This window comes from Phyllostomus discolor, chromosome 6 (assembly GCF_004126475.2).
Source record: "Phyllostomus discolor isolate MPI-MPIP mPhyDis1 chromosome 6, mPhyDis1.pri.v3, whole genome shotgun sequence".
Classification (NCBI taxonomy): Eukaryota; Metazoa; Chordata; class Mammalia; order Chiroptera; family Phyllostomidae; genus Phyllostomus; species Phyllostomus discolor.
In genome coordinates this window covers 63,113,071-63,141,049 of record NC_040908.2, presented here as the reverse complement: position 1 = coordinate 63,141,049, position 27,979 = coordinate 63,113,071, and the positions used below count along the sequence as shown (strand labels likewise).

Below are 27,979 nucleotides of genomic sequence, written 5' to 3'. Positions count from 1 at the left end.
AAACGGGATCACAGCAGGTCTCTCAGCAGGAGAGGGTGAGAGCAGAAAACAGACCACTGTTTGGGGGGCAGGGGAGCCAGGGCCTAAGGAGCACCCCAAGGACTGCCCAGCCAGTAGCTTGGGAGAGGCGTGTGAGGTGGAAAGAAAGGCATGAAATGACCACTGAAGGTTGGGTGAAGAGATTGGGAGACCCCCAGGAGACAAGGGAAAGGCAAAGACAGTTCCAATGAGTTTGAATCAGAGCATCAAATACACAACTGAGAATGCAAAATGGGAGGTCCCAGTTGTTGGGGGTCGGGGGTGACTGAGGACCCAGCAATAAGTGGGCCCTGAGCTGGATGAGGGCCTTGCCTGGGGCCAAAACTTCAGATCCCTGAGGCCGTCACCCTGCAACGACCTGTTCTTGCTAAAAGTGAGGGGGGTGGGGTTGGGACTGAGGGAGAGGCAGAAACCCAGAAATGAACTCTGTTTCTGAGGGTGGTTGGATTTTGAGGGAGGACATTTTCAAGAGGAATAAGAAGCTGCAATTCGTGGTGGTCCTGTTTCATCTCCCGCAGGCGTCCTCCTGCAAGAGGCACTGCCCAGGCTGCGGCTGCCCGGGGCCTTCGGCAGCAGGGCCCGTCTGGCCTTGGTTTGCGGCTCTGGGCTCCTGTTTACGGGGTGTGTAAGGTGGGACGTCGGGTGGGTGAGTCACACACAGTCGCAGGCTGTCGGCATGTATGTGAGTGTATTTATACGTTTGTTCCCCAAATATTTCGTACAGATGACAGGCACACACAGTCTTCAAGATAGAACTGTATGAGTGAGGGGTTTGAGGGAAAGGAAAAATAAGAGAAGATGAGATGAGGCGAGGGGTGCATTCCAGACTGGAACAGCGTGTCCTACAGGCCTGTCTGCTTAATCTCACACTTCCTGAGAGCTGGTACAAGGCAGAGACCGTCCAGTTACGAGTTCCACAATGGCCAGGAGAGCAAAACTAATCAGTTGTTCTGAAGAAGCAGCCCTTCCCCCCACTGCCCTACAAGACAGGCCGCAGCAGATAAGGCCTTGCCCCGAGCTCTGGCACTGGTGCAGCTGCTGTGGCAGATGCACAAGGCAGCTCCGAGCAGGTGTGGTGCATCCTGGGCCACATGTCCCCAGCCTCCCCGTCCTCTGCAGGAAACATCCACTCTCCATGAGACCAGGCCCAGCTTAGAGCTTAGTGGGTGCCTGGACCTGCTTCCACCTGGCTGAGCTATGCAGCTGTAAGTGCGGACCAGCTGGCCAGTGGACAGCTGGCCAGTTTCACAAAGGAAGCAGGCCCTGAAGATACGAGTCTCAGGGAGTGGACACAAGGCAGGTTGTGGCCTCCTTTCTTAGGTGCCTGTTTCTTCCATGAGAGATTCTGTTCCATCCTTTTTGACTCTAGTCTGTGTCTCTGGCTGCCACCTGCTTTGGTTTACATGTTTTTTTGGCTTGCTACTGATTTCACGCTATTTTGAGACACTTCCATCTTCTGCTGCCAACCCCCTCTCCATTCTCCAGTCTAGATCCCCGAGAGGAGGGTCTCATTTGGCCAGTCCACCTTTTTTCATTGAGGCCACTTGGGCCACCTTCAGCCCACAGGTGGGTGTCTTTGGAGCAAGCAGTTGAGATGTCAGGGTCAGGGGCACGCGCACATGCTGTGCTCCTGCAGCACATCGCCGTGGAGGGCAGTGTACCCCAGCTGGGCCCAGGGACCTGACAGGGACTCCCACACAGCCGGCTCACTAGACAGAAGCTGGAAGCCCTTTGCTGACCTGCATTTGCTTTGGGCACTTCCAGGGCAGAGCGGATTCCTGATGCCCCTGTGGCCAGTGCTCCCCCAATCCACAAAATGAGACTGTGAAGGTGGACACTTCTGGGGGTTCCTGCACACTTGCTCTCTGTGGATGATGGGTGACGAAAGGCTCTCTGAACACCCCAAACCTGTGGAAGTTCTCAATGTCTATTTGGGAGACAATCTGCAGCCCCACCAAGAAGTGCACCCAATGGAAACATGCAGCCATCTGGACCCGCCCAAACCTTTCCCGGAACAGACCTGGGCATCCGACCTTTCTGATCCCACGAGGCAAGATGCTCCTCCTGGGGGCTGCAGCGCAGAGCCCGAGGGCCAGGGGAGCAGGTCTCCCCAGGGGGGCCCACGGCAGAGCCAGAGTTCATCGACCCAAGTGGTGTTCTGGGCGGGCATCCTGCAGGCCCAGATGTGCGTCCTGGACCTGGAGGAGGAGCTGGAGAAGACTGAGGAGCTCAGGGCAGGGCTGAGGTCCTGCATCCCCAGGGCCCCTGCGGACTGCCCCCCTTTCTCCTCTAACCTGGCCAGCCCCCTGGACTCAGGCCTCCACCCCAGCCCACCCGCGGAGGCGGCCTCTGGGGAAGACAGCCGCAGAGCTGAGGGTGAGAACCCGGCCTTGGGAAGCCCAGGGGAGGAGACTCCAGGCTCCTCCCCAGAGTGGGATGCTGAGGAGGAGAGTGCGTTCTATGATAACCCCCTCTTCCTGGGGAGCCCTCGCTCAGACACCAGTGCTCCCGGAGAGCACTTTCCCTGGCAGTTCCCGGACTCCTGCGCTGATGTGAAGCCTGAGAGCCCACAGACCCTGGAGGCTCCTCTGCTGGGAGGCAGCGTGCCAGGGGGACTGGGAGATGAGCCAGACTCAGGGGATCACATGGCCGATTCCAGCGGGCACACCACCCCTCCATTCCCCGTGCCCATCTACAAACCACACTCCTCCTCCCAGGCAGCCCTGGGCACCACCCACCAGGCTCCAGCAGCACCGCCTGGCCTGGGCGAGAGTGAGGTAAGCCGGGCCCGGGAACTGAACCGACCCAGAGCGGTGCGTGGGGACACAGCAGGACGGGCCTTACTCTGCCGTCACAGGGCCCAGGACACTCTTCAGATGCCAGGGCCCTTGGGAACCTGCGGTAACATAACAGGAAGGCAGGGTCAGCGTAGCCTTCAGAATTATGGGAAATGTTACTGGTGCCATGATGTCACCTGAATGTGATGCCGTTGCCTCCAGTGTCTCCAGCCCCCCAGTTCGGAGGGTGGTGTCTGGCAGCTGCTGCAGGTGCAGCCTGTTCCGGCCCTTCTCAGACTCTGCCCCTCCCACCTGCAGCACATTCCCAACTGTAGCTGCGGGGGTCAGCTGCCGAGGGGACCTCTGCGCCTGGCAGGAGAGTTCCGCTAGAGTCCTGTCCTCTCTTTTCTTAGAGATTTCTGCATTTTGTTACTTTTAGCTCACCATCTTTCATTCCTCCTCCCTGCCCAGTGTCAGTAGATCAAGCTCATATGACAATGGCAGAGGTCCTTGATAGCAGCTCAGACAAGTTATGAGGACAAGTGTGTGGGACAATAGAGAATACAGTTTTCCCAGGGAGGCCTCTGCTGAGGAGATAAGGACACTTCAGATGGCAGCACGGGGCTGTGACTCTCTAATCTCTCGATCCCAGAGCGCAGGGGGGACCTGTTACCAGGAGAGCAGAGGGACTGCTGAGTGTCACCCCTCCCCCACAGGCTGGGGTCCCAGTATGGGCGGGCCTTCCTGCTCTAGGCCCTTGGGGTCATCAGAGGAAAGGCTGAGAGCCCTGTCCTCGTCCTCCTTGGAGCTTGCAGTGTGTTCCCACCTGGGATGGCAGACCCTGCCCGGTGCCTGGCGACTGTTGTCCTTCCTACAACACAGCCCCTCCTTGAGCTGGTGCTACGGAGGGCCAGGGAGGGAAGGTGACGGGCAGGGAAGACTAGAGATCAGTGGGCATGGATCTGGGGCCCTGGAGGCCTTATGGGGTGTGGGAAGGCCTTGGGAACTGTTTCCCCAGGTCAAACTGTTCTCCTCTCAGGCTTCTCTGGTGGGCAGTCTTGATCCTGCCGTATCCTGCGTGGACAGAGCATTGACCTGGGAAACAAGAGATATCAGATTTGACCCTGGCCCCGCTACCCATCCTGTGCAACCTTCGGCAAGTAGCTTCCCCTCTCTGTGCCTCACCTTCTCCATCTGCAAAGGCGGAGTGTGAACCCTCTGTTTCCAGGGCTCGGTACCAGCACCCCTGGGATGCAGGTCTTCTCCTGTCCAAGGTTCCTCCTCTGAGCGCAGGGCCCGGGTTGGGTGGGAGGGCGGCGGGGAGGCCGGGCCCTGTAACTCAGTCATTCTGCCCCGCCGCTCCCTGCCGGTACTCCCCCTTCACCTCTCCGGGCTTCTAGGGCTCACGACTGCCCTGTGCCTCTCAACAGGCCCTATCCAGTCCCGAGGGCTGGCAGACCGAGCAGGGTCCTCCCTGGCCCCAGGTGCCTCTTATCTCCCAGGACAGAGGTGAGACCCAGTGTGGGGTCTGGGACATTGGGTGACGGGAGGCTTTGGATCCGGAGTGGGACAAAGGTCATTCTTGGGTCCACGGGTGTCATTAAGGGTCCTATTGCACCCTGTTGGAGCCAGGCAGACTGGGGGCTAAATCCTGCCGCTGCCTCTGTGACGTCATAGGGACCGTGGGTTTTAAATAGTCCTCTCATAGAGTCCATGAGGAAATGTACAAGGGACCCAGCATTTCTGATGCCTGGATCTTAGTGGTTAATCACTGCTGAGCCCTGGGGCTGGAGTCCTGGGAGCCCCATGCCCTCTGTCTGTGCACGTGGGAGGTCACTGCCCACAGGAGGGGCAGGGCGTGTGGCGTAGCCGCAGGGAGGGAGCCTGGGGAGGAGGCAGAGGGCTGTTCTGGCACTGCCAGGCCCCAGGTCCTCATCCTGCTGCTCCGCTCGCCCCTGCCAGCTCACTCCTGCTCTTCCTCAGACGATAGAGATGCTGAGTGTCCCCAGGAGCCTGCTCCCAGCACCTCGCCCCCTGGCCCCTGGTGGGGCCCAGACTCCTCGCCGGAGCCCAGCAGCCCTGAGTCTGAGAGCAGAGGCCCCGGCCCTGTGTCCTCCCAGGAGGGCAGACCTCAGCCCCAGAGCTGCCACCCCAGCAGCATCTTCCCCACGTGGACCCTGGAGCCTTCCTGCCCTTCACTCCTGGAGACGGATGGGGCAAAGCCGGGGTCCTTGGAGAAAGAAGAGGTTGGAGAAGCCCCAGCCCCAGGGGAGGAAGTGAAGAGTGAGGGCCCCGCTGGCACCACAGACTCCAGCACTGTCCAGCCTGCTGCTCACCTGACTTCTTCAGGAGGGTGAGTGCGGGACTGGTGAGCCAGAAGGCCCTGGTCTGGGAGCGGGAGGAGTGCATCCTGGGATTTAACACACTAGTGTCGGCTAAGCCAGGGCTGCATGCCCAGGCACTAGCAGGGTTTTGAGGAGGGTTTGAATGCACCGGAAACTGAAGAGCAGAGTCACCCACATGGGGAGGATTTCAGTGTGTTGAATCAGCGCCCCAAGAGACCTGCTCCAAGGGTGGACAGCAGGAGAGGCAGGGTGGTGTCCAGGAAACCTGACCAGGGCCAAGTGCCCAGAGAAATGGGAGTCGTACTAGGGGGGTTCGGGTCGCAGGAGGTCAGAACACATGATGTGGTTTCCACAGGCTGTGAATCTGAGGAGGCATCTGGGGGAAACTGGTCTAAGAGCCTGCGCCCGGGGAGCTGGCTCAGATCTCAGGGAAAGCCAAAGCAGCCGGGCGAGGTTTGAGTGGGACCAAGGGAATGGGCTGGGCCCGGGGCAGGACGGAGCACCCCCAGAACTGTGGCCAGAGGTGCGAACGGGCCAGGTGGGAAACCAGCCTAGTTCTGCCCCTCTGGCTGGTGCGTGAAGACACCGGCCCCCGGGGTCTCCACTCAGGAAAGGGCCCTGCTTTCCGGTTAGCTACCGAGGGTCCTGTTGAAGAGACCAGCGACGGCTCGGGTCATGCACCTGAAGTTGTACTGACTGCAGAGTCAACCCCACTCCCATCTCCATGTCCCCGGGTGACAGCCGTGGAGCCCATCAGTCAGTGTCAGGGTTGAAGAGCCAGCCCCTCATGCATCTGAAGATTCTGCTGTCCCTGGACATGCTCAGATGCTGGGTGATCGGAGGGGCCTCTCGGCAGCCAAGGGAGAGTCCACTGTGCCGAATCTCAGGTCACTTCAGCCCGAAATAAGATAAACAAATCCATTAAAACAGAAGCCACACTTTCATAGTGAATAATGAGAGATTTAATTGGGGCTTTCCTTGACAAGCAATAGTAAATATTCCATAAATAAGTTTATTTAATCTTATATTTAACACAATCTAAGAGGTTTAATTTTCCTGCCACAAGCTTGCTGGCCCAATAGATGTCTTTTATTCACACCTGCCTTTCACAGTAGGATTGAAGAGGTTTGTTTTACTTATTTATTTTTATTGCATTAACAGCTCTATTAAGATACAATTCAGTCATCCACAGCATCCAATCCCATGACAATTTATATTTGTAAAGTGTCTCTCTGTCTAGGTATCATTTTAGGAATGACACTAATCGATGAGGTCATTGTGTGAAGTATTTTCGGGCTTCGCCAGCTGATTCTCCAAACAGTTCCCTTCAGATGGGACGAGAGTGTTGTTGTTCTCCCTGCTCTTCAGCTGTTCACTGACCTGACTGTCCTGGCCCCTCTCAGTGTGGTTCCTGTCACTGCCTTCATGAAACCCTAGGTTTTTTTGTTTTTTTATGAAAGATTTGTAATTTTACTTTTCCATTGGTTTCCACTGTGTTTGGCCCGCCCTGTCGGGCCTGTGTGAACCTCAGGGTACCGTGAGAAGCTCACCACAAAGAGGCTGACCCAGTCGGGCCAGAGGGGCATTTTATCAGGAAATTTTCACACAAGGGTGAGCGCCAATTCCCTGCGCGGTCCCTCCCCGTGGGAACCTGGATAAGAGCAGAGCGTTCACATAGGGAGGGCGCCCTGCTCCAGGCTGTGGCGGAGGAGCCGGGCAGGGGGGGATGTGCGGACTCCTGGTTCCGAGTGCCACTCTGAGGCTGTGGGGGCTGCCGGCCCGAGCTCACTCATGACAGGTCACCGTCCGTCTCCCATGGCAACGCACTCTTGGTCACAGTGCCAGGGAGGGACAAGGCCGCCTGACTCCCCAGCCTTCACCATTCCTGAAGTTGGTGTAGCTTCCTGTTCTTGACTCATCCTCGCACCTTTTTCGGTTCTGGGGGCTCAAGCAGTGAAGCTGGAGCTGGGGTCAGGGCAAGCTCCCTGAGGGCCCCTCCAGAGTCTGAGGACATGGATGGACTTTTCTAGGCTTCCTGAGGACCCCATGCCCCAAGTGAAGTCCCCAGAGGAGGGCCAGAGGCCGCAGACTGCAGACAAGCTGGCTAACGGCGTCAGGACCGAGAAGCTGGCCTGGGACCTGGCCTCCCGCCTCTACCGCCTGGAGGGCTTCCGGAAGTCCGAGGTCGCTGCGCACCTGCGCAAGAAGTAAGGGGCTCTGAGCCTGAGCGAGGAGGCTCTAGGGCTAGACAGAACAGGTGCACTCCCCTGCCGCCCCTATCCATCCCTGGGTCCCTCCAGCCCACTGCTGACCTCTGACCCTATTGTTCCTGGTTGCGCCCCCTCCCCGTACCCTCTCCACGCCTACCTCTGCCTCTGTCACACTGGTGTCATTGCTTCTCCACACCTTTGACCTGGTTTAGAGCCACTGGACCGGCCCTTTGCCTCCCTGCGCTCACTGCACGGTCCCTCCCACCCAGCATGAGGGCGGGTGCCAGTACAGACCAGACCCTGGCTGTCCCTTGCCCTCTCTGGACCCCAGGTCCAGCTGGCTGGGCCTTTGCCTTGCCCAGCCCCACTTCTCAGATCCCAGGATGTGTGCAGGCCCTGGGTTCCCTCTGTGCCTGTGGCCCCTACCCAGACCCTCAGCCCAGACTTACCTCTGCTTCCCTCCACAGTGATGACTTCAGCAGGGCTGTGGCTCAGGAGTACCTGTCCTTCTTCCAGTTTGGTGGCCAGAGCCTGGACCGTGCCCTCCGGTAACGCCTTGGGCCCGCTCTGGGGAGGAGGGATGGTGGGGGCCTGAATCAGCCGAGCCCTGGGGCGTGTGGGCCGTCCTGGGTGCTGTCCTGATTCTGGCCCTCCTCCCAGGGGCTTCCTCCAGGCCCTGGTGCTCAGCGGGGAGACCCAGGAGCGGGAGCGAGTCCTCTACCAGTTCTCCAGACGCTTCCATCAGTGCAACCCTGGGCTCTTCTCCTCAGTGGGTAGGAGGGCAGGGGCCTCTGGGGTGCCGGGGAGGGCAGGGCATGTCCCCAGGCCTACTTGGGAGTTCCCTACCTCCCAGTGGGTGGTAGCTGGGGGGAAAGGGGGGCTGTGGAGAAGCATGCACTTGGGGGTCACCCACCCAGTGTGGGCAGAGGAAAACCAGAGTTCGGTTCCAGTACTTTCTCTCCACTCACCCCTCTCTGAGGAAGATTCCATACACACCTTGACCTGTGCCGTCATGCTACTGAACACGGACCTGCATGGACAGGTGAGTGGCTGGGGAGCATACCTGTGGGACCCAAGGCAGGGGCCAGGACAGGGGTAGAAAAGGGCCGTTGAGTCCAGAGGTCTGGGATGGGGTCAAGAAAGCCCCTGAGCAAGTGGAGAAGGGTCCAGTGTGGCTGGCTGGGCGTCCTCCTTTTGCGGGGAGGTGCCAGCTGTCCCTCCTCTCTTCATGGCCACAGAACATTGGGAAGAGCATGAGCTGCCAGGAATTCATTACCAACCTGAATGGCCTGAAAGACGGTGGAAACTTCCCCAAGGAGCTGCTGAAGGTGCGGTACAAGGGGCTACTCACGGGACAGTTCCCTGCTTGGGGCCTGGAGCCTGGCTCCTCATCCAAGGGGGAAGCTCCAGCTCTGGCCTGGCTCTGCCCACGTGCCCTCCAGAGGACAGGGCCTGAAGGGTCATCCTGGGATTTGTTAGTTTATGCAAATCCCAGCCCCCAGCCCGGACTTACTGAACCAGACCTCTGGGGCCGCCCCAAAAGCATCATTAAGCTCACAGGGGATTCCTAGGCCTAGGAAATCTGAGAAGCACTGGGTTTTGGCTCTGCAAGTGAACAGAGGCAAAACAGCAAGAAGAAAAAGTCTAGAGCCAGGAGCGCAGTGCTCCAGGGTTTGAATTCTTGTCTTGGACAACCTAACCAGCCTACTCGGGATCCCCCTTAGGTAGAAGAACCATTTCCAGTGTTGTCACCACGAGGGCAAGAAGGGTGTCAGGTGCTCAGTGCAGGGCTGGGCACACAGCGCCCTCTTCGTCAGCAAGCACAGCAGTTGTTCCTTTGTCTAGTCAGTGAATGACACTTGAACACTTACTATGTGTCAGGCACCTGTGGCTGTGCCCAGGGCTACACAAAGCTGATGGGCTGTGTCTGCATGAGTACTCTTCATTGCATCATTTCCAAGTTTGGCATCTCACTCATTCATTCACCGCAGTTCTTGGCCCTGTCAGTCAGCCAGTCCTGCTCTGCCAGCTCCCTCTGGGCAGGATGGCATGTGGATGATTTGTTTCCCTTGGAGAGAATAAGTTCAGACCTCAGTGAGCTCAGGCAGGGACCAGGACAGCTGTGGTCACCTTGTGTCGGTTTCTAGTGGTTGTGTGTGTGTTCATGCTAGATGCGTGGATGAGCTCCTTCCCATTCAAGGGAGGAGGGCAGCTGTGCTGGGGGTGGAAGAGGCAGGCTGCAGCATGCCCCCACCCTACCTCTGCCAGGTGGAGTTTGGGCCTTGCAGCCCCAGGCTACCCTGCCACCTGTGTGCCTCTGTTCCAGGCCCTGTACTGGTCAATCCGAAGTGAGAAGCTTGAGTGGGCAGTGTAAGTGAAAGCACCCTCCCTTCCCCGCACCCCTGCCTCACCTCTGGGCCTGTCCTTCCTCTCCCCCCACCCCACCTGAAAGAGGGACAAGTTCAGGGCCCAGGGCCGGTCTGAGAGGGTGGACGTGCCCAGATAATACCTGGAGGAGCCAGAGACAGGGGATTTGAGGATGACAGGAACTAGTGGGTTGGCTTTGAAGGATTCCCTCTGGGGTGTCCTGAGGAGTGGCTCCCCAGTGAGAGAGAAAGGGTAGGGGTGTTGAGGCGGTGGGTGCTTCCTGGTGGCCTCTGCCCAGACAGCACCTCCGCCTGATTCTCTCTGTTCAGGGATGAGGAAGACACAGCCAGACCTGAGAAGGCCCGGCCGTCACCCACAGTTGGCAAGATGAACAACCCCTTCCTCCAGCTGCTCCAGGACCCCACAGTGCCCACCTACAAGCAGGGCATCCTGGCTCGAAAGATGCATCATGATGTGGACGGCAAGAAGAGTGGGTGTCTGCTGCTGTGTGGGGCCTGTCTGTGGGGGGTGCCCAGCAGCCCTGCTCGGGGACACGTGCCGACATGTGCGCAGGTTGAGGACAGGTGGCCCATGTTCCTTCCTTGGTGGTGACTGTGTGTGGGGTGCTGGGACCAAACACTCCTGCCCCCCCAGCCCCTGTGCTAAGGCAGACATCAGACAAGCCCTTCAGTGTCAGAGAGGTGCAGGGAGGGCTGGATCCAGTACAGGGTGTGGCAGAGAGTGAGGTCTGGAGTTTTGTTTTGTGGGTGGGATGCGGGAGACCGAAGGGGTACAGCTCCTGGGAAATGATGACGTCCGAGCTGAACCCTGGAGGGTCTGGGTATTTGAGGTTGGGCAGAGGGTGCCCTTCCCCCGAGAAAGGGGCAAGCGTAGTTTGTTCCAAACATGGGGTGTGTGAAAGAGATTGGTGGGAGATACATTTGGGCAAAATTGCCCAGTTCTGCAGTTGGGGAGCTTCTGCAGGTGGTCGGAGCTTTTGAGCAGGGCAGCAACATAACCAGAGCAGGAATCCCAGGTCGGATGGGCACCAACAAGGGAACTAGCACTCCACAGGCCCTGTGCGGGGCCAGGGGGACCGCAGGGGAGCAGCCCCTCCCCCGCCCCGCCCAAGGGCTTGAACCCTGTGCCTCTCTGGAAGGGTTCCTGAAGTCGAGATCACCTTGCAGGGAGCAGAAAGATGTCTGGGTTGGGGCTGTGCTTGTGGATGGGTGTGTCTGGAGAGGTGATGTTCTGTCTGAATATCAAATTTGTTGTTTGTCAATAGTTCCAATCTGTTTTGGTTTCCATGTGTGACTGCCCATGTATGACATGGGTATGTGCCTGTTTGTGACTGCGTGGTTTGTGTGTGTATGCTTCTGCATGCTTACGTGCACCTGGGGGTTGGGGCGGGGGGACTGGAGCTGGTGTGAGGGCTGAGGAGAGGGGGCCTGGGTGTGTCTGGGTGGGGTGCCCCCACCTACCTGTGTGTTCTGTCCCTGGAGCAGCGCCATGGGGCAAGCGTGGCTGGAAGATGTTCCACACTTTGCTTCGAGGGATGGTCCTCTACTTCCTGAAGGTAGGAAGGGTTCCCACACTCTGAGGGCAGAGAGGGTTGGAAGGGCCCAGAATGACCGCAATGCTGGGCAACTTATGAAAACCTCTTTTCTGAGCCTCTGTGCCCTGTGGCAGGAAGAGGACCATGGCCCCGAGGGGGAAAATTTGATGGGGCAGATGGTAGACGAGCCTGTGGGGGTGCACCACTCGCTGGCCACGCCGGCCACCCACTACACCAAGAAGCCATACGTCTTCCAGCTGCGGACTGCTGACTGGCGCCTCTACCTCTTCCAGGCACCGTGAGTCTGGGGTGGATGACCAGCAGAAGGGCCCCAGCTTCCTGTCCCCTGAGCCTGGCCACCTCTGGTGGCTGCTGGCCCTGCCCTGATGAGAGCTGCCATCTTGACCAGCAAACCTTAGCACAGTTGGAAGGGGTCTAGGGCTCCTGCTTCCCTGCCCTGTGCCTGTGGCCCACATTGCCAATGTACTTGCGCCTCTATTCCTTGTAAGTCCAGAGCCGCCTGCTGGTTCTGAACAGAGGAATTCAGGAAATCATTAACATGGCATTTTTGGCATTTGATATAAAATCTGTTGCCTTCCTTTCCTCTGATGAACAAGAAACAGCCAGCAAGAGGTCAACCATTCTGCTAGCTGCATGGCTTCTGGCTTTGTGAGGCTCTCAGTCCTGCCTTCGCTGCTGGACTGCTGTGATCGCACGGGAGGTGAGGGCGGGACAGGCCACAGGACCCACTCTCCGCCTTGCTGCCCTCAGCACCGCCAAGGAGATGAGTTCCTGGATCGCACGGATTAACCTGGCCGCAGCGGTGCACTCTGCGCCGCCCTTCCCGGTGGCTGTCGGCTCCCAGCGCCGGTTCGTGCGGCCCATCCTGCCTGTGGGCCCAGCCCAGAGCTCGCTGGTACGTCTGCCGGGGAGGGATTGGGATAGCGAGGGAAGGGGGTATACGGACTGGAGGACTAGATCGGAGATGATGGGAGTGCGAGGCTGCGCACCTGGCCTGGGGAGGAAGAGGGGCTGCTGAACACCTGGACCCGGGAAGGGGATGAAGCTGCACATCAAGCTCTGGGATGTGCAACGGAGTGGGTGGGGTGAGCTGTGCACCAGGAAGGAAGGGGGAGTTCGGGATTGCTTCCCCCGCTGGCTCCTATTACTAGGAAGAGCAGCATCGATCCCACGAAAACTGCCTGGACGCGGCCTCCGACGACCTGCTGGATTTGCAAAGGAAATTACCTGAGCGGCGGGGTCGCAGCCGGGAGCTGGAGGAATACCGCCTGCGGAAGGAGTACCTGGAGCACGAGGTGAGACATCGGCTCACGCCCTCCTCCTCGTGGCCGCATCCGGCACTGCAGCCTCGGCCCCCCTGTCTCAGGGCTCGCCAGGTGCTCCTGTGCAAGGTCTTCACATAGGTGCTTGCCCAGGATGTGTGTCCTTGAGTTCTGGGACCACAGACCAGCTGCTTGTCTGACACACTGTTAGGGAACATTATTTATATAACTTTTTCTCCTAAGAGTGTATTTGACCTTTCCTAAGTTGAAGGAAAAATGTACTTGGATGAATTGTTTCTTCTAATACCTACCTGATTATAGACTGTATTTGTGGAGCTTGTATTACTTGCATAGATTATCTTCTTAAATTACTAAAAAGTCTGTGGTAGGGATTGTGACCCTCATTTTATAAATGAGGGAACTGAGACATGGAGACATCAAAGAACTTGTCCAGACCTGATAAATTTACATGCTACCCTAGTCATTTACGGTATTAACTAAGGAATGACCTTTATTAGTTCTATGATCAATTGGAAATGTTTTAACCCCCAACCTCCTGCCCAATTTCTGCTTTGGCCTGACATCAGTGCACATTCTAGGACCTAAGCAGCAAGGACAGGCAAGGGGCAGTGTGACAGCGGAGGGGTCCGAGGTGATCCAAAGGCAGAAACCAGAGAAGCTAGCATCAGTGTCTCCTGCTGGCTGTACCACTGGGCCCCTATGCCACTCGGCCTGGCTGTCCCTCTGGCTTGTTGCATCCATGGCTGTGAGCACATCACCTCTCAGAAGCCCCAGGGGTGGTTCTCTGACAGGACCCAGGTCTGCCTGCAGAATTCCAGCCCCTCCTCACCACCGACCAGCAGGATCTGTAGCAGTTGAGGCCTCCTGTCCTTTATAAGCAGGAGTCGGTGGTGTGTGCCCCACCCAACCTCCCAGGCTGGGATGACGACCTCGTGGGATGGAGGGTGGGAGAGCACTGAGCAAACAGGGAACCATATCTGGAGGTTCTAGTTACAGAGGCCCTAGGAGTGTTGAGCAGATGAGAGCCATTGGCATCACACTCCCCAAATGCCAATGTTAAAATGCTGTTGAGACTCAACAAAGGTTCGGTGCAGATATGGGCTGTGTGCATGTGGTGCTGTGCGGATCTCAGGTCTGCCTGGTGGGCCACAGATCTTTCCGTATCTGGGAGATGTCAGTTACAGCACCGCGTGGTATGGGCTGTTAGTAAAGGCTTGGCTCATCAGCGTTACTATGATGCTGTCCAGATAACACTAGTTGCAGGTACAACACAGATGCTAGCTGTTGATCCAGTCCTCTTTCTGCAGAAGTTTTTGTCACCATATCATTATACACATGTGAACTGTTTGCGCCTCATGGCTCCAGCCTCCGACCCACCTGGAGCCACATGGTGCTAAGGTAGGGGTACCTGTGTGTTGCAGAAAACCCGCTATGAGATGTACACACAGCTGCTGGTGACCCGTCTGCACTGCCCCTCAGATGACCTGGACCTGTGGGAGGAGCAGTTGGGGAAGGAAGCTGGAGACGCCCAGGAGCCCAAGCCCAGCCTGAAGAAGTCCCATTCAAGCCCCTCTCTGCACCAGGACGAGGCCCCCACCACGGCCAAGGTGAAGCGCAACATCTCAGAGCGAAGAACCTACCGGAAGATTATTCCCAAGCGGAACCGCCATCAGCTGTGAAGCAGTGTCATCTCACAGACTTTGGCCCCTGCTCTGAGGTGGACCTGGGGTGAAACTCTCTGGGGAGCCCCTGTTAGTGGCCCCCTGGCCGGGAGCCCCCTGCCCTCCCTTCACTGCTGGAGGACAACCCGTCTCCCTCTCTGAGCTTTGCCAGTACTGCTCTGCCTGCCCCCCTGTGGCAGGTCCTTTGCTGCCCCAGTCCCTGGCCCTCCCGAGGGAGGGGGGAAGCCAAAGATTTGGCTTCACCCCCAGAGTTTGTCCCTTGTCACTCTCCACTACTCCAAAATCCAGAGTGGCTGTGTTTCCTGAGCCTGGGGGCATCTCAGCACTTGCTGGAAAAGCAGAGCATGATGGGCCCTGAGCTTCCTGGAGAGCTCTGGGCAGCAGAGGCCTCTGGGCAGTTATGTCCTGGGGGTGGTCTTGCTCTAGGAATCAGGTGACCTACTGGTAGAGGCCCTGGAAGACCCCAGCCAGTCTCCTGTGACTGAGGGAGCAGGGTCCCTCTGGCCCTGCCCTGGGAGGGGACAGCGTTTAAGCAGGCAGGCAGGCCTCAGGGCCCAGGGAGGCTGACTGACGCTGGGGCTGTGCCTTTGTCTTCCCTTCCCTACGGTGGGCCCTGCACCAGGGCAGCTGAGAGCTCCCCACCTCCCGTGCCCAATTGCCAATCAACAGAACAGGACCAATGGCTCAAAAGTGGTGGGGGCTCCAGGGGAGCACTGGACGAGGGGCTGTTGGGTCCCCAAGGCCAGGAAAGAGGTTCAGCCCCCTGGGAAGGCTGAGAGTAAGAGGTGGTGACCCACCCCCTCGGGGCTGTCTTGGAAGGAGCTGCAGCTGAGAAGAGTTTGAAGACCAGACCCCCTCCCACACACTCCATCCCTTAAAGCTTCATTCCCCAGGGCCACCATGCCCCCCTGTACCCCTGCGCTCCCTGAGAAGTGCCCTTGAGCTGCCCTCTGGCTGCTCCCAGCTGAGCCTGTTCTTGGGGACAGGGGGCAGGTGGGGGTTCCGGACACTCAGGGAGCGGAGGCTGTGCCTGTGGGAAGGAGGCTGGGCTGGAGGAGCAGCCACCATTGTCTCTGTTCAGCCAAGTGTGCCCACAGGCTGCCGCCAAGAGGGGCCTCTCTGCTGCCCGCCTGCTGCCTGCTGGCTGGCGTGCTGCCTCCCCAGCCTCCCTGCCGGGCCTTCTCCTCCCCTCCATGTCCATGCTTGTAACCAGCCCTGGGGCCTGCAACTCTCCCAAGTGGGGTTGGCCCTTGGGGATCAGAGGTGTCTGACCAGGGCCTGGGGCTGAGCCATGCACCCAATGGGTGTGCAATAAATATAGGTCAGTGAAGAGAGGTGTGCATAAGTGTGTGAGGATGGGAGGGCTGGGCAGTTGCGGCCACCTGGAGTTTGTCAGGCTGGATCCCCTGGATCATGTGCAGACACATGAATGTCTGTGAGTGTATATGTGTCTCTGTGTGTGTCTCTGTGTGTATATGCCTGCCTGTGCCCGTGCGTAGAGCGTTGTGTGTTTGTGTGCAGCAGTCTCACATCTGCTGTCACACTGGAGGGGACCTCACCTACTCATTTGTTCATTCACTTCCCAAGTAACACTGACCAATTCATGGGCCAGTGCTACGGAACTCAACAATGATTGAACGTGTCCCTGACTTCCCCGGAAGTGACAATCTGCCCTCTGGTCCCCAGCTGGTGGCAGAGGAGCAATCATCTTGCTGTGAAGGGGAGCTGAAGACACCTTCCTGCCTGTGCCCAGGGGCTCGGGTTCAGTAGGGTTAGTTCCGGGTGTGGACGTGCAATCGGGCCCCTGGGTAACTGATGTGCGGTGCAGGTAACCGCACAGGGGGGCTCAATTGTTTCGTGTTACTGAGGTGGAGGCCGGGTGTCGGGTGGACATGACTTGACCCAGGACTGACACTTAAGCTAGATGGCCTCGGATGAGTTATCTGACCTCCCTGGGCATGCATCCTTATTTCTAAAACCAGCATAAAAGGCAGAGGTTCGTCTGCGTGTGTGCACATGTGTAACACTTCATGCTTCTTTGCTCATACAGAACTGGCACTTCCCTTTCACCTGGGTGTGTGAGGCCCACAGAGCCAGGGGATGGTGTCCAGGCCCTGGGCCAGGGCTGCAGGTAGTGAGTGGAGACTGGGGCATTGGGCTGCAGTTATGACAGGTGGCCACTAGGAGGCGGGCTTGCATCTTCCTGGCTCCTGGGCCCAGGTGTCTGCTGTGGCACTTGGCTCACTGACAGCAGGAAGTCAGTCTGTCTTGCCATACCAGAACCAGGAGTGGCCCAGGCCAGGCCTCCAGCACCCAGACATGTCTCTACCACACAAAGGGCAAGGACTTCAACATCATCCTGCAGATGAGAGGGAAAAAATGTCTGGGGCCTTAGGGGGACAGCCTAGAGCTCCCCACAGAACTGTTCCAGGTGACCTACAGAAATGGAGAGAACCCCAGTCCTGGGTGTGGGGCAGGTCAGGCCCACAGGCCTACGTCTGACCTTCTTGCCTCCCCACTGTCCCACAGGCTGTGGGTTGGTTCACCTCTGCAGGAGGGTGGGGGGCACAGGTTCCTAGAGATGAGCTTGGCCTCCGCAGGCTGGTGGCAATGTGTCTTCAGTTCGTCCTTCCCACCCAGGGGAGTGCAGGCTCCGGAGCCCTGAGCTGTCGTGATCTGGGTGGGACCCCTGACATAAGCTCTTCCCTGACTCCGCATCTCTGCTACGTCTGGCTTTCTGTTGATGACCTCCTTAGTCTGTTGTTCACCAGGCACCAGGGAAGAACAAAATGTCACTAAGGCCTCGGCCTGGGTCCTTTCTCTGGGGGCCCAGAGTCAGATGGAGACAAGTGGGTGTGTTGAGTTGGAAGGAGCTGGGCTGGGGGTGTGGGGAGGTGGGTTGAGGGATGCACAGGGTAAGGGGGCTGAGGCCAGATCCTAAGGGACCTCACCTGAAGCCCAGGAGCATAGTTCTCCGATAATGGAGGACACGCTCAGTGCTTGGAGGAGCCTTGCTTTCAGGAGGCGAGATGACCTGAGTGCGTCAGGCCAGCTGGCAGAGTCCGAAAACGGCTGGAGGTGCTCTGTGCTATTAGTGCAACTCTTCCAAAAGTAGAAGGTCAGAAATAAAAGTGGGAAAGGAAGACGGCAGCCTGGAACCCTGGGATAACGTGCCAGCCCCACACCTGCTCCTCCTCCCCAACCCCATGTGCTCCCACATGCCTCCGGGTTTCCTGAACGTCCTGCTCTCCCTGCTGCGCCTCTGCCAACACCTCCGCCTCCAGCTCTTCTCGGTGCCGGTGCCGGTGCCCCTCACCATTACCTGTGGCTCACACCTTTACCTGTCCCTTCCTCTTCCCTCTCTGGAGGCAGGAGTGCTCTCCGCTCTCCTAGGACTGACCCCTCCCCTGAGCCCTCACACAGCCCACCCGCTTCTCTGCCCACACTCTGAGCCCATCTCCCTCAGGGATCCTGGCTGGGTCCTTGGGCCTAATCTTTACCCCTTCACTATCTCGCCTTGCAAACACCTTAAGTATCACCATCATGAAAGAAAAGATGGTCTTTCTAGCTGTTTCTCTCCCTCATCTGGCTCCTGGCTCCCATTCACACCTTGCAAACTGGCTTCCACCCCACCCCTCCCTAAAATGCCACCTCTTGGGTCGCCAAGAAGGGTCACTGATGACCCTCCATCATCAAATCCAGTGTCTTCTCAACATTCGTCCTCCTCCCCTCTCGGCGACCTTTGGCCTGTCGGCCACATGGCCTGTGGGACCTACAGGCCCTGGAGTCAACAGCCCAGGAGCAAGTCCAGCTGTCCCTCGTGTCAGCCCAGGGGCCAGTGCCTTAGCCTCCTCTGCTCCTGTTTGCTTCCCTATAAAAGGGGATAATAACACTGCTTACCTCACACAGCCCTTGCAGGACTAAGTGAAATTTTGCATGTAAACACCTGAGAACAATGCCTGGCCAGGAGAGTTACCTATTAGTTCACAGCCTTGTGGGCCTCACTGCACGCACCCTCCACTCCGCTGGGCTCGGCTGGGGCTGCACCCTCAGACATGTGAGTCCTGATCGAGGCTGGGCCTCTGCGCACCGCTCTGCCTGCCCGGGTGCTGCAAGTCACAAGACTCCGTTGGGCTTCAGTGGGAAAGGGCAGGGATTGGCTCTGATAACTAGACGATCTGCATCCAGGTCAGGTGAGCCTACTCCGGGGCTCCTTGGGCTCCATCTCCCAGGCTTAGGAGGCAAGAATGGTCCCCTGGTGGTACCAAGATGGCTCAGACCCAGGACCCCCTCTTCTGGGTGCAAGTCCAGCCCACAGGGAATGTCTGCTCCTTGGAGGGTGCAAACTGAAGTCCAGGAGCAGAGTTTCTTTGAACAGCCTCCCCTTGGCCATGGCCCATTTCTGAGCCAATCACTGGGGTAAGGAACTTCAGGTAATCAGAACCCATTTTCTGAGATGGGAGTGGGGTGGGGTGGAGGCAACCCCCCCAAAGGGCAGGGGCCAGGACTTGCTGTGGAGAAATTCCAGGTCCTCCCAGGAGTGGGAAGAGGAGGAGCCCACTGACAGCCCGATGCCAGCTCCTGCAGGAAGCCTTGCTGGAGCCCTGCTCCCTGGTAGCTCGGCATCACACCGAGTCTGTAGCTCTCTACCCTCCTCCCCGCCCCTCCCAACCTTCCCCCTCTCTGCTGCCAGGAGAACACAGCTTCCCGAGGGTGGGAACTCAGCAGTCTGGCACCCGCTGCATCCCTAAGCGCCCCCCGCCCCCGACAGGGTGTGCCACCTCCCACCTCGGGTGGAAAACCCTGGGCCTCGGGCTCCGACCTCCCTTGGGCCCAGCACTCCGTGTGCCCCTGGCTCTTCTATCATACTCGCATGTTTGTTCTCTGCCTTCCTTCCTCGCTCCTCCCACCCCGAACTCAGCCTTTCCATGGGCGCTGCTGTCCTTAGGGCCTCGGGGAACTTCTGTGAACTGTCCTTGTCTAAGCCTTCTGCCCCATCTCTGCTCTGAACTTCGCAGTTCTAACTGCCTGCAGGACGTGGAAGTGGTCACTTTCTGTGCAGGTGTTACTTGTTATACCTGAGTCTGAACTAAGCGTCGTCTCCTCCTGACTCCCTGTTCATGGTCGTGGTTCTGTGACCACCATTTGCCCACTGCTTTGAAAGACAGCCCTCCAGGATGGTAGGAGGCTGGAGCCAGAGAGGCCTCCACCTCACCTCTGGTGTCGGGTAGAAGCTTCTGCTCTCTGATCTCTTTGTTCCTATCCGGTGTGACAGGGAGGGGGACAAGGTTGGAAGGAACATGCACAAAGAAGCAATGACTCCTTTGTCCAGCAAACGAATCAGGTAAGTGACTGGGCAGCCCTTCGACCTGGCCACTGAGAGAGAGACTCGGGCCCAGGTGCAGCACCCCTGAGGCCACTCAGGCGCAGCAGACCCCTCCCTGCGTGTGGCCTGTGGTTCTGGTGCTTCGTTTCTCAGCAGTGTTTTACTGGTTTACTGCGTGCACTTCCTGTGAGCTGTCTCAGGCCCTCTCTGGAACAAGTGGAGAATACATGAATATTTAAAATAAGATAAACAAAATGTCAGTGTGTGTGTGTGTCTTAGGCTAGAAATTCCTTAAGGGCAAGGACCATGTCTGTTTATATAGCACCTGGCACAGTGTCAAATTGGGGCTTAACAAATGAATTTTGACGAATATGAGAAAGAAGCTGCCTGCACGAAGACACAGAGGTCTAGGCATCTCCGTCCAGCTAAGCCTCCTCCAAACCCCCTTAGCAAGGGGGACCCCTCGTCCTGGCAGCCCAGATCCTCACCCTGTTCCTGATCACTGGGCTTCCTTCTGTCATCCCTGCCCTGTCCACACCCCCCATAACCACCCTTGTCCTGGCCAGCACTCTGCTGTCAGAGACGCGCCCCTTCCTCACTCAGACGCAGCCACAGCCCCCTCTGGGGGCTTCACCCCGCCCACCTTCCCCCACCGCCCGGCCCCATGGGCACATCCAGGGCCGGGTGCGCTCTCTCGTGGTACGAAGAGATGCCAGCAGCTGAGCCATTGCAGGTGCTGTCCCCAAGCGTGCCTTGGCCCTGTGGGGGCCTCCAGCCAGGCGGGGACCTGGCAGAGGGAGGGCGAGGATAAGCGGCTTCAAAACTCCAGATGCAGCAGTTAAAAAGAGGACAGAGGCAATGATCCTTCAAATTGCCACATCTGTATAATCTGCCTTTTATTTTCTGCTTCATGAAGTTTTATTTCCTATTATTTATTCACCTCCCCGCCCTCCCCTCCCCCACCTCAGCCCCTCCTTAGCAGGAGACATGCCCAGATGGGTCCTAAGCCGGGTCCGGGCCACGCCCAGCTCCCACCCTGGGCCGGCTGCCGCCAGAGGGGCACCTGCTCCCCCCACAGTGTCAAAGTCCCCAGGCCCTCCCTCCAGCCTCCAAGTAGAGTTGGAGGAAATGGAGGTAGAGGAAGGGACCAGGGAGGTGAGGCCTGTCCCCAAGGCCTGTACCACTGTCACCACCCCTGAGCTGGAGCTTATGGGGAGAAAGAGCCAGCTGAGTTTCCACCTCCATGTACCGGTCTCCCCTCCTGTGCCTCTTTCCCCCTGTCCGTCCAGGACCCCTGTCCTCTTCCCTTCAGCATCTGGACCTGTGGTCACATGGCTGAGCTGGTCCCAGCCTCACGAGGAGGGTCTTGTGGTGGGGAGGAGGGGACCGGCCAAGATCACTTAGGGAGGGGCAGCTTCTGCTCTGTTTTAAGGCCCTGGGAAGCCCCCCACCCTTTCCCTGCGCACCATCTGAGAAAGGCCCAAGCCCTCCAGTGCAGCCCCCGTCTGGGTGCCCAGGCTGGGGCCAGGCCGAGCCAGCGGCTGCCATAGGGGCGGAAGGTATTCGGGAAAGGACATGTACTTCTTGCCTGCCGCCCTCCCTGAGACACAGAAACACGAGGGGAAGCCCTTTCCCAGGAAGCCTTTAGGCCCGAGGTTTAGAGTCTGGAATCGGTTGCTAGTGGCTGCTCCTTGGAGAAGCTGAGAATGGCAGAAGAAGGCCTGGGGCCTGAGGGACTTTGCAAATACCACCTGGCCCCCCACAGCACTTCCTATCACACCTCTTATGCCTGTCATCACTGTCCCACCTTGCTCTGTAAGTGACTTTCACGAAAGTCTCATTTCTAAGCTCCAAGGGTTTTTTGTTTTGTCTTTGGTTTATTGTTTTCATGGGGGATATAACAATCCAACTGGATTCATCTTGTTTTCTTCTAACCGCCTGCCACAGGGTCTGGCACACAGTAGGTGGTTTATGAGAGACTTCCGAATGAATGAGTGTGACTTCTCGAGCCCAGCCTGTACCAACTGCAGTCAGTGGGCTCTGTTGTCTGCCCCAGGCTGGAAGGCTCTCGACGCCTGGCTGTAACTCAGCCAGCTGAGGCAGCACCCTAGGGCCCTCACCCCCACCCCAAACAGAGATGGGATTCCAAATGTGAGAACATGGCTTTGGCCTGTGGTTTAGCGGAAAAGTACCTGGGGAATTTGGGGGAAGGAGGGCCTCATACCTGAACCAGTCAGACGAGGCTGCGTTGCCTTCCACTGACCCAGGTGACTGTGGAGTCACAGTGCTGGGCTGCACGTCACCCTGGCCCCAGCCTCACATTCCACAGATAGCTGAGGAAACTCAGGGCCCCAGGAGGCTCCAGTGCGGAGGGTGCCAGGTCCAGGCTCAGGCTCTTTAGCAGAAGGGATGGGGAATGGAGGTGAAGACCTTATGACAGGGGCTGGGTACTATGATTGTAACTAACAAGCCCCGAGGACCCCCATGGCTCAGTCCCTGAAATGGCTGGTGGAGCAGCCCCTCCCCCACCCTGGTTTTGCCAGGAGTTGTCCCTTCTTTCTGCCCCGTCTCTTTCCCTTTGGTGGGAGCTGAGTTTCCATTCAAACCGAGCTCATCCCTTGCAGACACTTTCTGTTCTGCTGCAGCGAGGTCCCTGGGGATCAGGTGGGTAGATTGGGCCTCTTATCTCTCCAGCAGGTAGTTGTGGGGGGATCCGTGTGGGCCACAGCTAGGGCCTCCCCGCTGGTGCCCAAGAGGCAGGGGCAGGTATGAAAAGACAGCTGGAGGGTGGTGGAAAGATGAGGTGGTGGAAAGGTGAGCTCCCAGTCCAGGCTCCTAGGAAGGTCTTTGTTGTCAGTTAAGCTTACTACCTATGACACCACCCTCCAAAAGAAAACAAACATGGAGCAAACAAACATTTATTTGCAAATACATACATCTCTCCCCCAGGCTGGCTCCTGGGTTTAGGGTGGCTTGTATCTGACTGGTACGTGGGCCTGGGCTCTCTGACACGGGAAGTATGTTGCCTGGAGAGGAGCTCAGGGCAGTGGGGGTCTTGGGCATGGAGGGGGTGCGATGTTGGCTCCATGCTGCTGCTGGTTTGATTTATCCCTAATGAGTTCTCAGCACATGGCTGCTCCCAGAGCACTCCAGGGGCCAGCGCGGCTTCCCGCGGCCCAGCCCACAGACTCCGCAGCAGCCGCTGCTCACTCAGAAAAGAGCCAATTTCCACGCTGCACAGTCCGCTTCACTCGCGGGAAATCACATTTCCCTGGGAGAGCCGCAGGCAGCGCCTCACTCCCCAGCCTGGCCGGCTGCCACGGGCACAGATGGAGGAGCTGGGCCACCTCCCTCCCCCACCCAGCCCCCCACTTCCCACCCCCAGGAGACCTGAGCCCCTGCCCCAAATCTCCAGGAAGCCTCTCCTCAGCTGGGACCTGGCCTCCACTGCCTGGAAAGGGGAGGAGAAAGGCTGCTGTGCACAGAGGATGCTGACCGGAGGCCTGGCCTTGCCTGCCTCCTCCAGCTTCTTCTTCTAAGGAGCAGGGCACCAGCTCTGTTTGAGGGGCTTAGAGACTGGAGGGGGCTGATGGTAGTATGTGCATGTGTGAGGGAAGAGGAGGGGGCAGGTCTCTGCCACCAGGAGGTCAAGGCCCCCAGTGCAGTGCCCCCAGCCCCCCAAGGACCCAGAGGAAGAGAAGAAGGCAGTGAGAAGAACAGGAAGCCAGAGAGAAGGGGATGGACAGGGCATCTCCTGATCCTGTGCGGGGCCTCAGAGCCCTTCCCACACCCTGGAGATGCAAAGGTCTCTTCAGCGGTGGTGGGAAAGGAGTGGTTGCTTCGGAAATGGCAGAAAAGGGGCTGGAATGGGAAGCTAAAAGAGGAAAAAGGAAAGAGAAGGAGGGGAGGGAGAGGCAGTCAGCCTCCTTTGTGGGATGGGGGACCCTTGCTTTCACCAGAATGACAGCCGAGACCAGCTTAGCTGGTCACTGCTGTCGGAAGGTGACACACAGCCTGGGGCACAGGCACACTGGAGCTCCTTCGGGTGGAGGACGTGCCCTGTGGCCCTGGGGGCTGGAGAACGGGGGCTTGGGGCTGAGGATGGAGTGGAAATGCGCTCAGCCTGGCTCTCTCCCTCCACCTGAGGGCTGGCCTCTGGGCCTTCCACCCAGGACTACTCTGCCTGCTGGGAGCCAGAAACTCTGCCCAGCCCCGCCCCAGCCCCACCCGCTCCCCAAAGCAAAAGGGTCTGAGGCCTCTGCAGAAACCTGGCCACCACCAGACAAGGCCTTAGAGGCAGATTCAGCTATGGTCCCAACTCTTTCAAATGGCCTTGAAAAGGTCATCTCTTGTTCTCAGTTTCCCCAAGTGCACGATGGGGCTAGTGTCCTGAATTAGAGAGGAAAATGGGTGGATGTGGACAAGTTTTACAGACAGAAAGACACTACGGCTAAGGGAAGGGCTGTTGTCACTTCTGAGGGTGAGGGAAGACAGAGAACAGGAGGAGTTAACTGAGCGAAGGGGGGGTGCGGGGAAAGAGGGCCAGGAGGGAGCCCCCAGGCCACTGGGGGTCAGCCCCCTCTTCCTGCACCCACTCCAGGACAAGGACACCAGGAGAGTGTGAGGAAGACTCAGGTGGATGTGTGGGAAAGGCGTGTGTGAGGGGAGGAAGTAGGAGAGGGGAGCCCTCAGCAGGCCCCCCACCTGTGGGCTGCCGAACTAACTCCCCTGCCTGAGGTTGTGCAACCACTGAGTGTGTCCCTGGCAAGGAGGGGCAGGAAATTCATGTTCTTTAGTAACAACGTACAGCAGGAATATTGGAGAAGCTAAGGGAAGGTTGGACTCAGCCCAGGGCTGGCCGGCCTTGGAGGCAGGGCTCCCAGCAGCCCCATCCCCAGCCTGAAGCACAGAGGGTCTCAGCAGCTCCAGCCCACCTTAGAAAGATGGGCTCTGCCCCAGCTGGTGGGCCCAGGTTGGGTTCGAGCTGCTCTGGCTCCCCCCATACAGGCGTTGCCTGGCCCACACAGGGTCTCTGTGGGCTCCAGGGCAACCTGCCCCCTTCCCATGAAGCTGCCTTGAGGCTTCCTACCTTCCCACACAGCCCCAAGACAGAGGCCTCCAGCTGAAGCTCTGCAGCCTCCTCTGTCCCTCCACACCTTCTCCCCACACCCTTCTCTGCTGTGCCCGCACGTGCCACCTCAGCTTGTCCCATCAGTGCCTCGAATCATCTTTCTCCCCCAACACACAGATGACGCATTTCCTGAGTCCCGAAAAGGACCCGCGGTTTGACTGTGGACACTGCCCTTGGCCCCACCACACTCACCAGCACTGTCTGAGCAGTGTCCCCGGTGCATGAGCCACCTCAGGGAACCAGTCACCTGCAGCACAAGCATAGCCCAAGTCCCTTTGTCACTCAAGGGCGGGACAGGTCCAGCCAGGTGCACCAGTGTCTGATGCTCGGCAGGCTCCCTGGGTGCCATGCGTCTCAAAGTGATTTTGGACAGGGACCCAGGAACCAGGTGGGGGCTGCCTTGGGACCTTAGGAACCCAGAGCTCAGGATCATGAGGAGTCTCAAGTATATAGAGTTCGGTCCCACGGCCAGGCTGATAGCCAAAGGGAAGCTGTTATTGAAGGACAAATGTCATCTCAGGTCCCCTGGGAAGAGACGGGGACCGGTTTCCTCCGTGGGAGCATCCCCCCACCTGCGGATCCTCGCTGCCCTCGGGGAGCATCCCCGGCCTCTCCTGTTTCTCAGGCTCTGCCCTCCCAGCCTCCGGGTCCCCGGATGCTGGCTATTGGGGTGAGGACTCCTCTTCTGTCTGACACAACCCCAATGGCTGTGTGCCCAGACGTCGAATGCGCCACAGAGTCCTGCTTGTTGCACAGTCCCCCACGGAAAGGGTCCACGTGGGCAGCAGGGTGCTCCTGGGGCCAAGCTCTGTGTTGCAGACGGGACTGCTGTAGCCATCGAAGTATGTGCCCCCTTGTTCTCCAACACTTGTTAGAAAGGGGGTGTCCCTACAGGCTCCCTGCTTCTTGGCGTTGCCACCCCATGCCTCTCCATGGCTGCCCTGCATCTAGGACCCTCTGGCAGCCGTACAGGCCTGAACCTACTGCCTCCCCTCTTGGATTTTTTTTTCTGAGCATCAGCTTTTCCACAGGTAACCTGAGGCTAACCCCACCTTCACTGATTCGAGGCCTCCACCCTGTGTCTGGCACAGCAGCCCAGTAAATGTCTTCCCACTTCCCTCCTTCACACCCTGGGGCTGCTGGGCTGCTTCTGTGAATGGCCACTCCCAGCACGGTCACCAGCCTCCCCACCGACTGTCTGGTTTCTGTGATCAACAGCAACCACTTACGGGGCATCTGTGACTGGCCCGGGACTGCGCCATGTGCTTCCTTCATGCCTCCCTTTACCCAGAGCTGGAGAAGTCAAAGTGTGGGTTAGGTGGTGTGCCTGGTGTTAAACACGGTAAGGCAGAGGGAGAATACTAAGTCAGGCTCCTGGGCTTTAGATGGCCCTTTGCACCCTGGCCCCAAAGTGTGCTCACTGTCCACTGGATCTGAGGTTCTCTGGACAAAGCCTAGTCCCAGTGCCTCCTCCCCAGTCAACCTTGGAGCCTGAAATGGAGTAATGCTTTATTGAGTTGAGTGGCAATGGTGGTGGTTGTTAAAAAAGAAAGAAGCATTGGGGAGACAAGCCCAACATGGCAGGGAGACAATTCACTGAGAGGCCACAGTCTGGGTGGACAGAAAGAAGCTGGACCACGCAGAGCTGCATTTACAGTATTTACAGTCAGGCCGTGGGGCAGGAGCTGCAGGTGCAGAGGGAACCTGCATCGCTGGCTCAGGAGGCAGCACACCTCCTCCGGTGCGAGGGGCTTGGCCCAGGTCCCCAGCAGCTCTGCCTGCTCTGAGCAGGGCCCTTTGGAAAGTCTGTGTCCAGCTGTAAGAGGCTGTTCTCTGGGATGAGCTGCAGGAGGAGAAGCCGGGTGCGCTGGTGCATCACAGCAGCAGGCAGAGGGAAGGCCCCTTGACCACTGGGTGGAGCTTCTGGGTGACTGGACCCAGCCCTCAGCTGGTGGCCAAGAGAGAGCTGCAGGAGGAGCAGAGCAGGCTGGGTTGGGGAGGTGGACGGCAGGAGCCTCAACTCTGAGGTGGCTTGGTGGGAGTGACCCTGAGGGTGACTGTGGGGACAGCCTTTGCACTGGCTGTGACTTGTGGGCTGGACGGAAGTGCTAACAACCCAGGAACACTAGAGCGTGTTGATGGTAGAGCCACAGCACCGCCCTGGGCCGCCAAACCCACTGTGGCCGGCCTGCCCTCCCTCCCAGGCGCTCTGCCGCTCCCTCTTCTCTCCACATTTCTCCAGTTCTGTGTCTTTCAGGATGGGAGGTCTCTCCCTGGGAATCCTGCACTCACTGAGGAATCTTGGAGGATAGTCTGGCATTCTCCAAAGTCATCCTGTCTTTCATGGTTCATTAAGTCAACCACACAGGGAGTATGACCCGCGAGGCTGGACTTGTAGTTATTTTCATGTAATAAATAAAGATTCCTTTCTGTGACTCTCTGGGGCCTGTCCCAGACCTGGTCCTCCTGCTGCTCCGTCGCTCCCACTGTCCCCATGGCGACTACAGGTGGTCAAAGGCCGTGGCGGTGCTGGGTGGTGCGCTCGGCCTTGATGTGGAACTGTAATAATATGGGGAACCTGGGCACGCCAAAAAAATAATAACACCGCTGGTCAGAAAGGGAAATTGTACCATAGCCTCCTTGCATCTGCTAACCTTTAAGACAGCACAGGTTAATCATTTATCCCCCTGGCCTATCTGATCATCAAAGATTAACTCCTCTCAGCCTGTTTCCTCCTTCTCTGACCTCACCTTTGAGTTTCTGGCCAGAATGAGGAGGTGGCTTCTTGTCCCTCCCCCTATGATTACTGTGACCTTCAACGCCCTTGTTTCAGAGAGAGGGCAACAGGGAGCAGTCACACCTGGAAGCCCAAGAACACGCACACGGGGAGACCCTAGGGGTTTCCCTGCTTTGCCCAAACTGCGAGGTCCCAGAAACTTCCTCCTCCAAACCAGAGGGATCCAAGTCCCGACTGGTCAGTGGGGGCTGTGCACTGACAGCCCCCATGTGGGACGCTCTGCAGGGAGGTGACTGACACCCCCCCACCCCCACACATCTCTGCCTCTTCAATCTTTCTGGCTAAATGGAGCAGAAGGTGGCTGGAGGTGAAGTCATCCAGCAAACAGAGAGAGCCCTGGTCGGCCACCCTCCCAGCCATTTCTGGAATGCCAGCAGAGGGGCGTCTCAGGTAGCGGACCATCCGGCCAGGCCCGCGATGGTGTCGCAGGGACTGCCACGCTTGTG

The 27,979-nt window shown here is 58.2% G+C and overlaps 2 protein-coding genes across 10 annotated transcripts in view; one reads left to right on the top strand and one right to left on the bottom strand.

Moving 5' to 3' along the window:
* PSD4 (pleckstrin and Sec7 domain containing 4) overlaps window positions 1–16,142 on the top strand; it is a 32,612-nt gene extending 16,470 nt beyond the window's left edge. For 2 of the 4 annotated variants that reach the window (XM_036028265.1, XM_036028264.1), the window contains exons 2-17: window positions 1,804–2,816; window positions 3,856–3,972; window positions 4,247–4,325; window positions 4,779–5,169; window positions 7,192–7,368; window positions 7,839–7,919; window positions 8,032–8,144; window positions 8,355–8,413; window positions 8,610–8,699; window positions 9,698–9,741; window positions 10,068–10,228; window positions 11,244–11,314; window positions 11,428–11,591; window positions 12,065–12,209; window positions 12,466–12,609; window positions 14,019–14,276. In XM_036028265.1, the coding sequence (XP_035884158.1) occupies window positions 1,911–2,816; window positions 3,856–3,972; window positions 4,247–4,325; window positions 4,779–5,169; window positions 7,192–7,368; window positions 7,839–7,919; window positions 8,032–8,144; window positions 8,355–8,413; window positions 8,610–8,699; window positions 9,698–9,741; window positions 10,068–10,228; window positions 11,244–11,314; window positions 11,428–11,591; window positions 12,065–12,209; window positions 12,466–12,609; window positions 14,019–14,276 (3,000 nt within the window). In that variant the 5' untranslated portion in view covers window positions 1,804–1,910. Of the gene's footprint in view, window positions 1–1,803; window positions 2,817–3,855; window positions 3,973–4,246; window positions 4,326–4,778; window positions 5,170–7,191; window positions 7,369–7,838; window positions 7,920–8,031; window positions 8,145–8,354; window positions 8,414–8,609; window positions 8,700–9,697; window positions 9,742–10,067; window positions 10,229–11,243; window positions 11,315–11,427; window positions 11,592–12,064; window positions 12,210–12,465; window positions 12,610–14,018 lie in introns of those variants that run through there. The other 2 variants (XM_036028267.1, XM_036028266.1) reach the window with 2 other exon arrangements.
* Window positions 16,143–26,231: 10,089 nt separating this feature from the next.
* PAX8 (paired box 8) overlaps window positions 26,232–27,979 on the bottom strand; it is a 52,887-nt gene continuing 51,139 nt past the window's right edge. For all 6 annotated transcript variants that reach the window (XM_036028259.1, XM_036028260.1, XM_036028262.1 and 3 more), the window contains one exon: window positions 26,232–27,314. In XM_036028259.1, coding sequence (XP_035884152.1) covers window positions 27,238–27,314 — 77 coding nt within the window. In that variant the 3' untranslated portion in view covers window positions 26,232–27,237. The remainder of the gene's footprint in view (window positions 27,315–27,979) is intronic.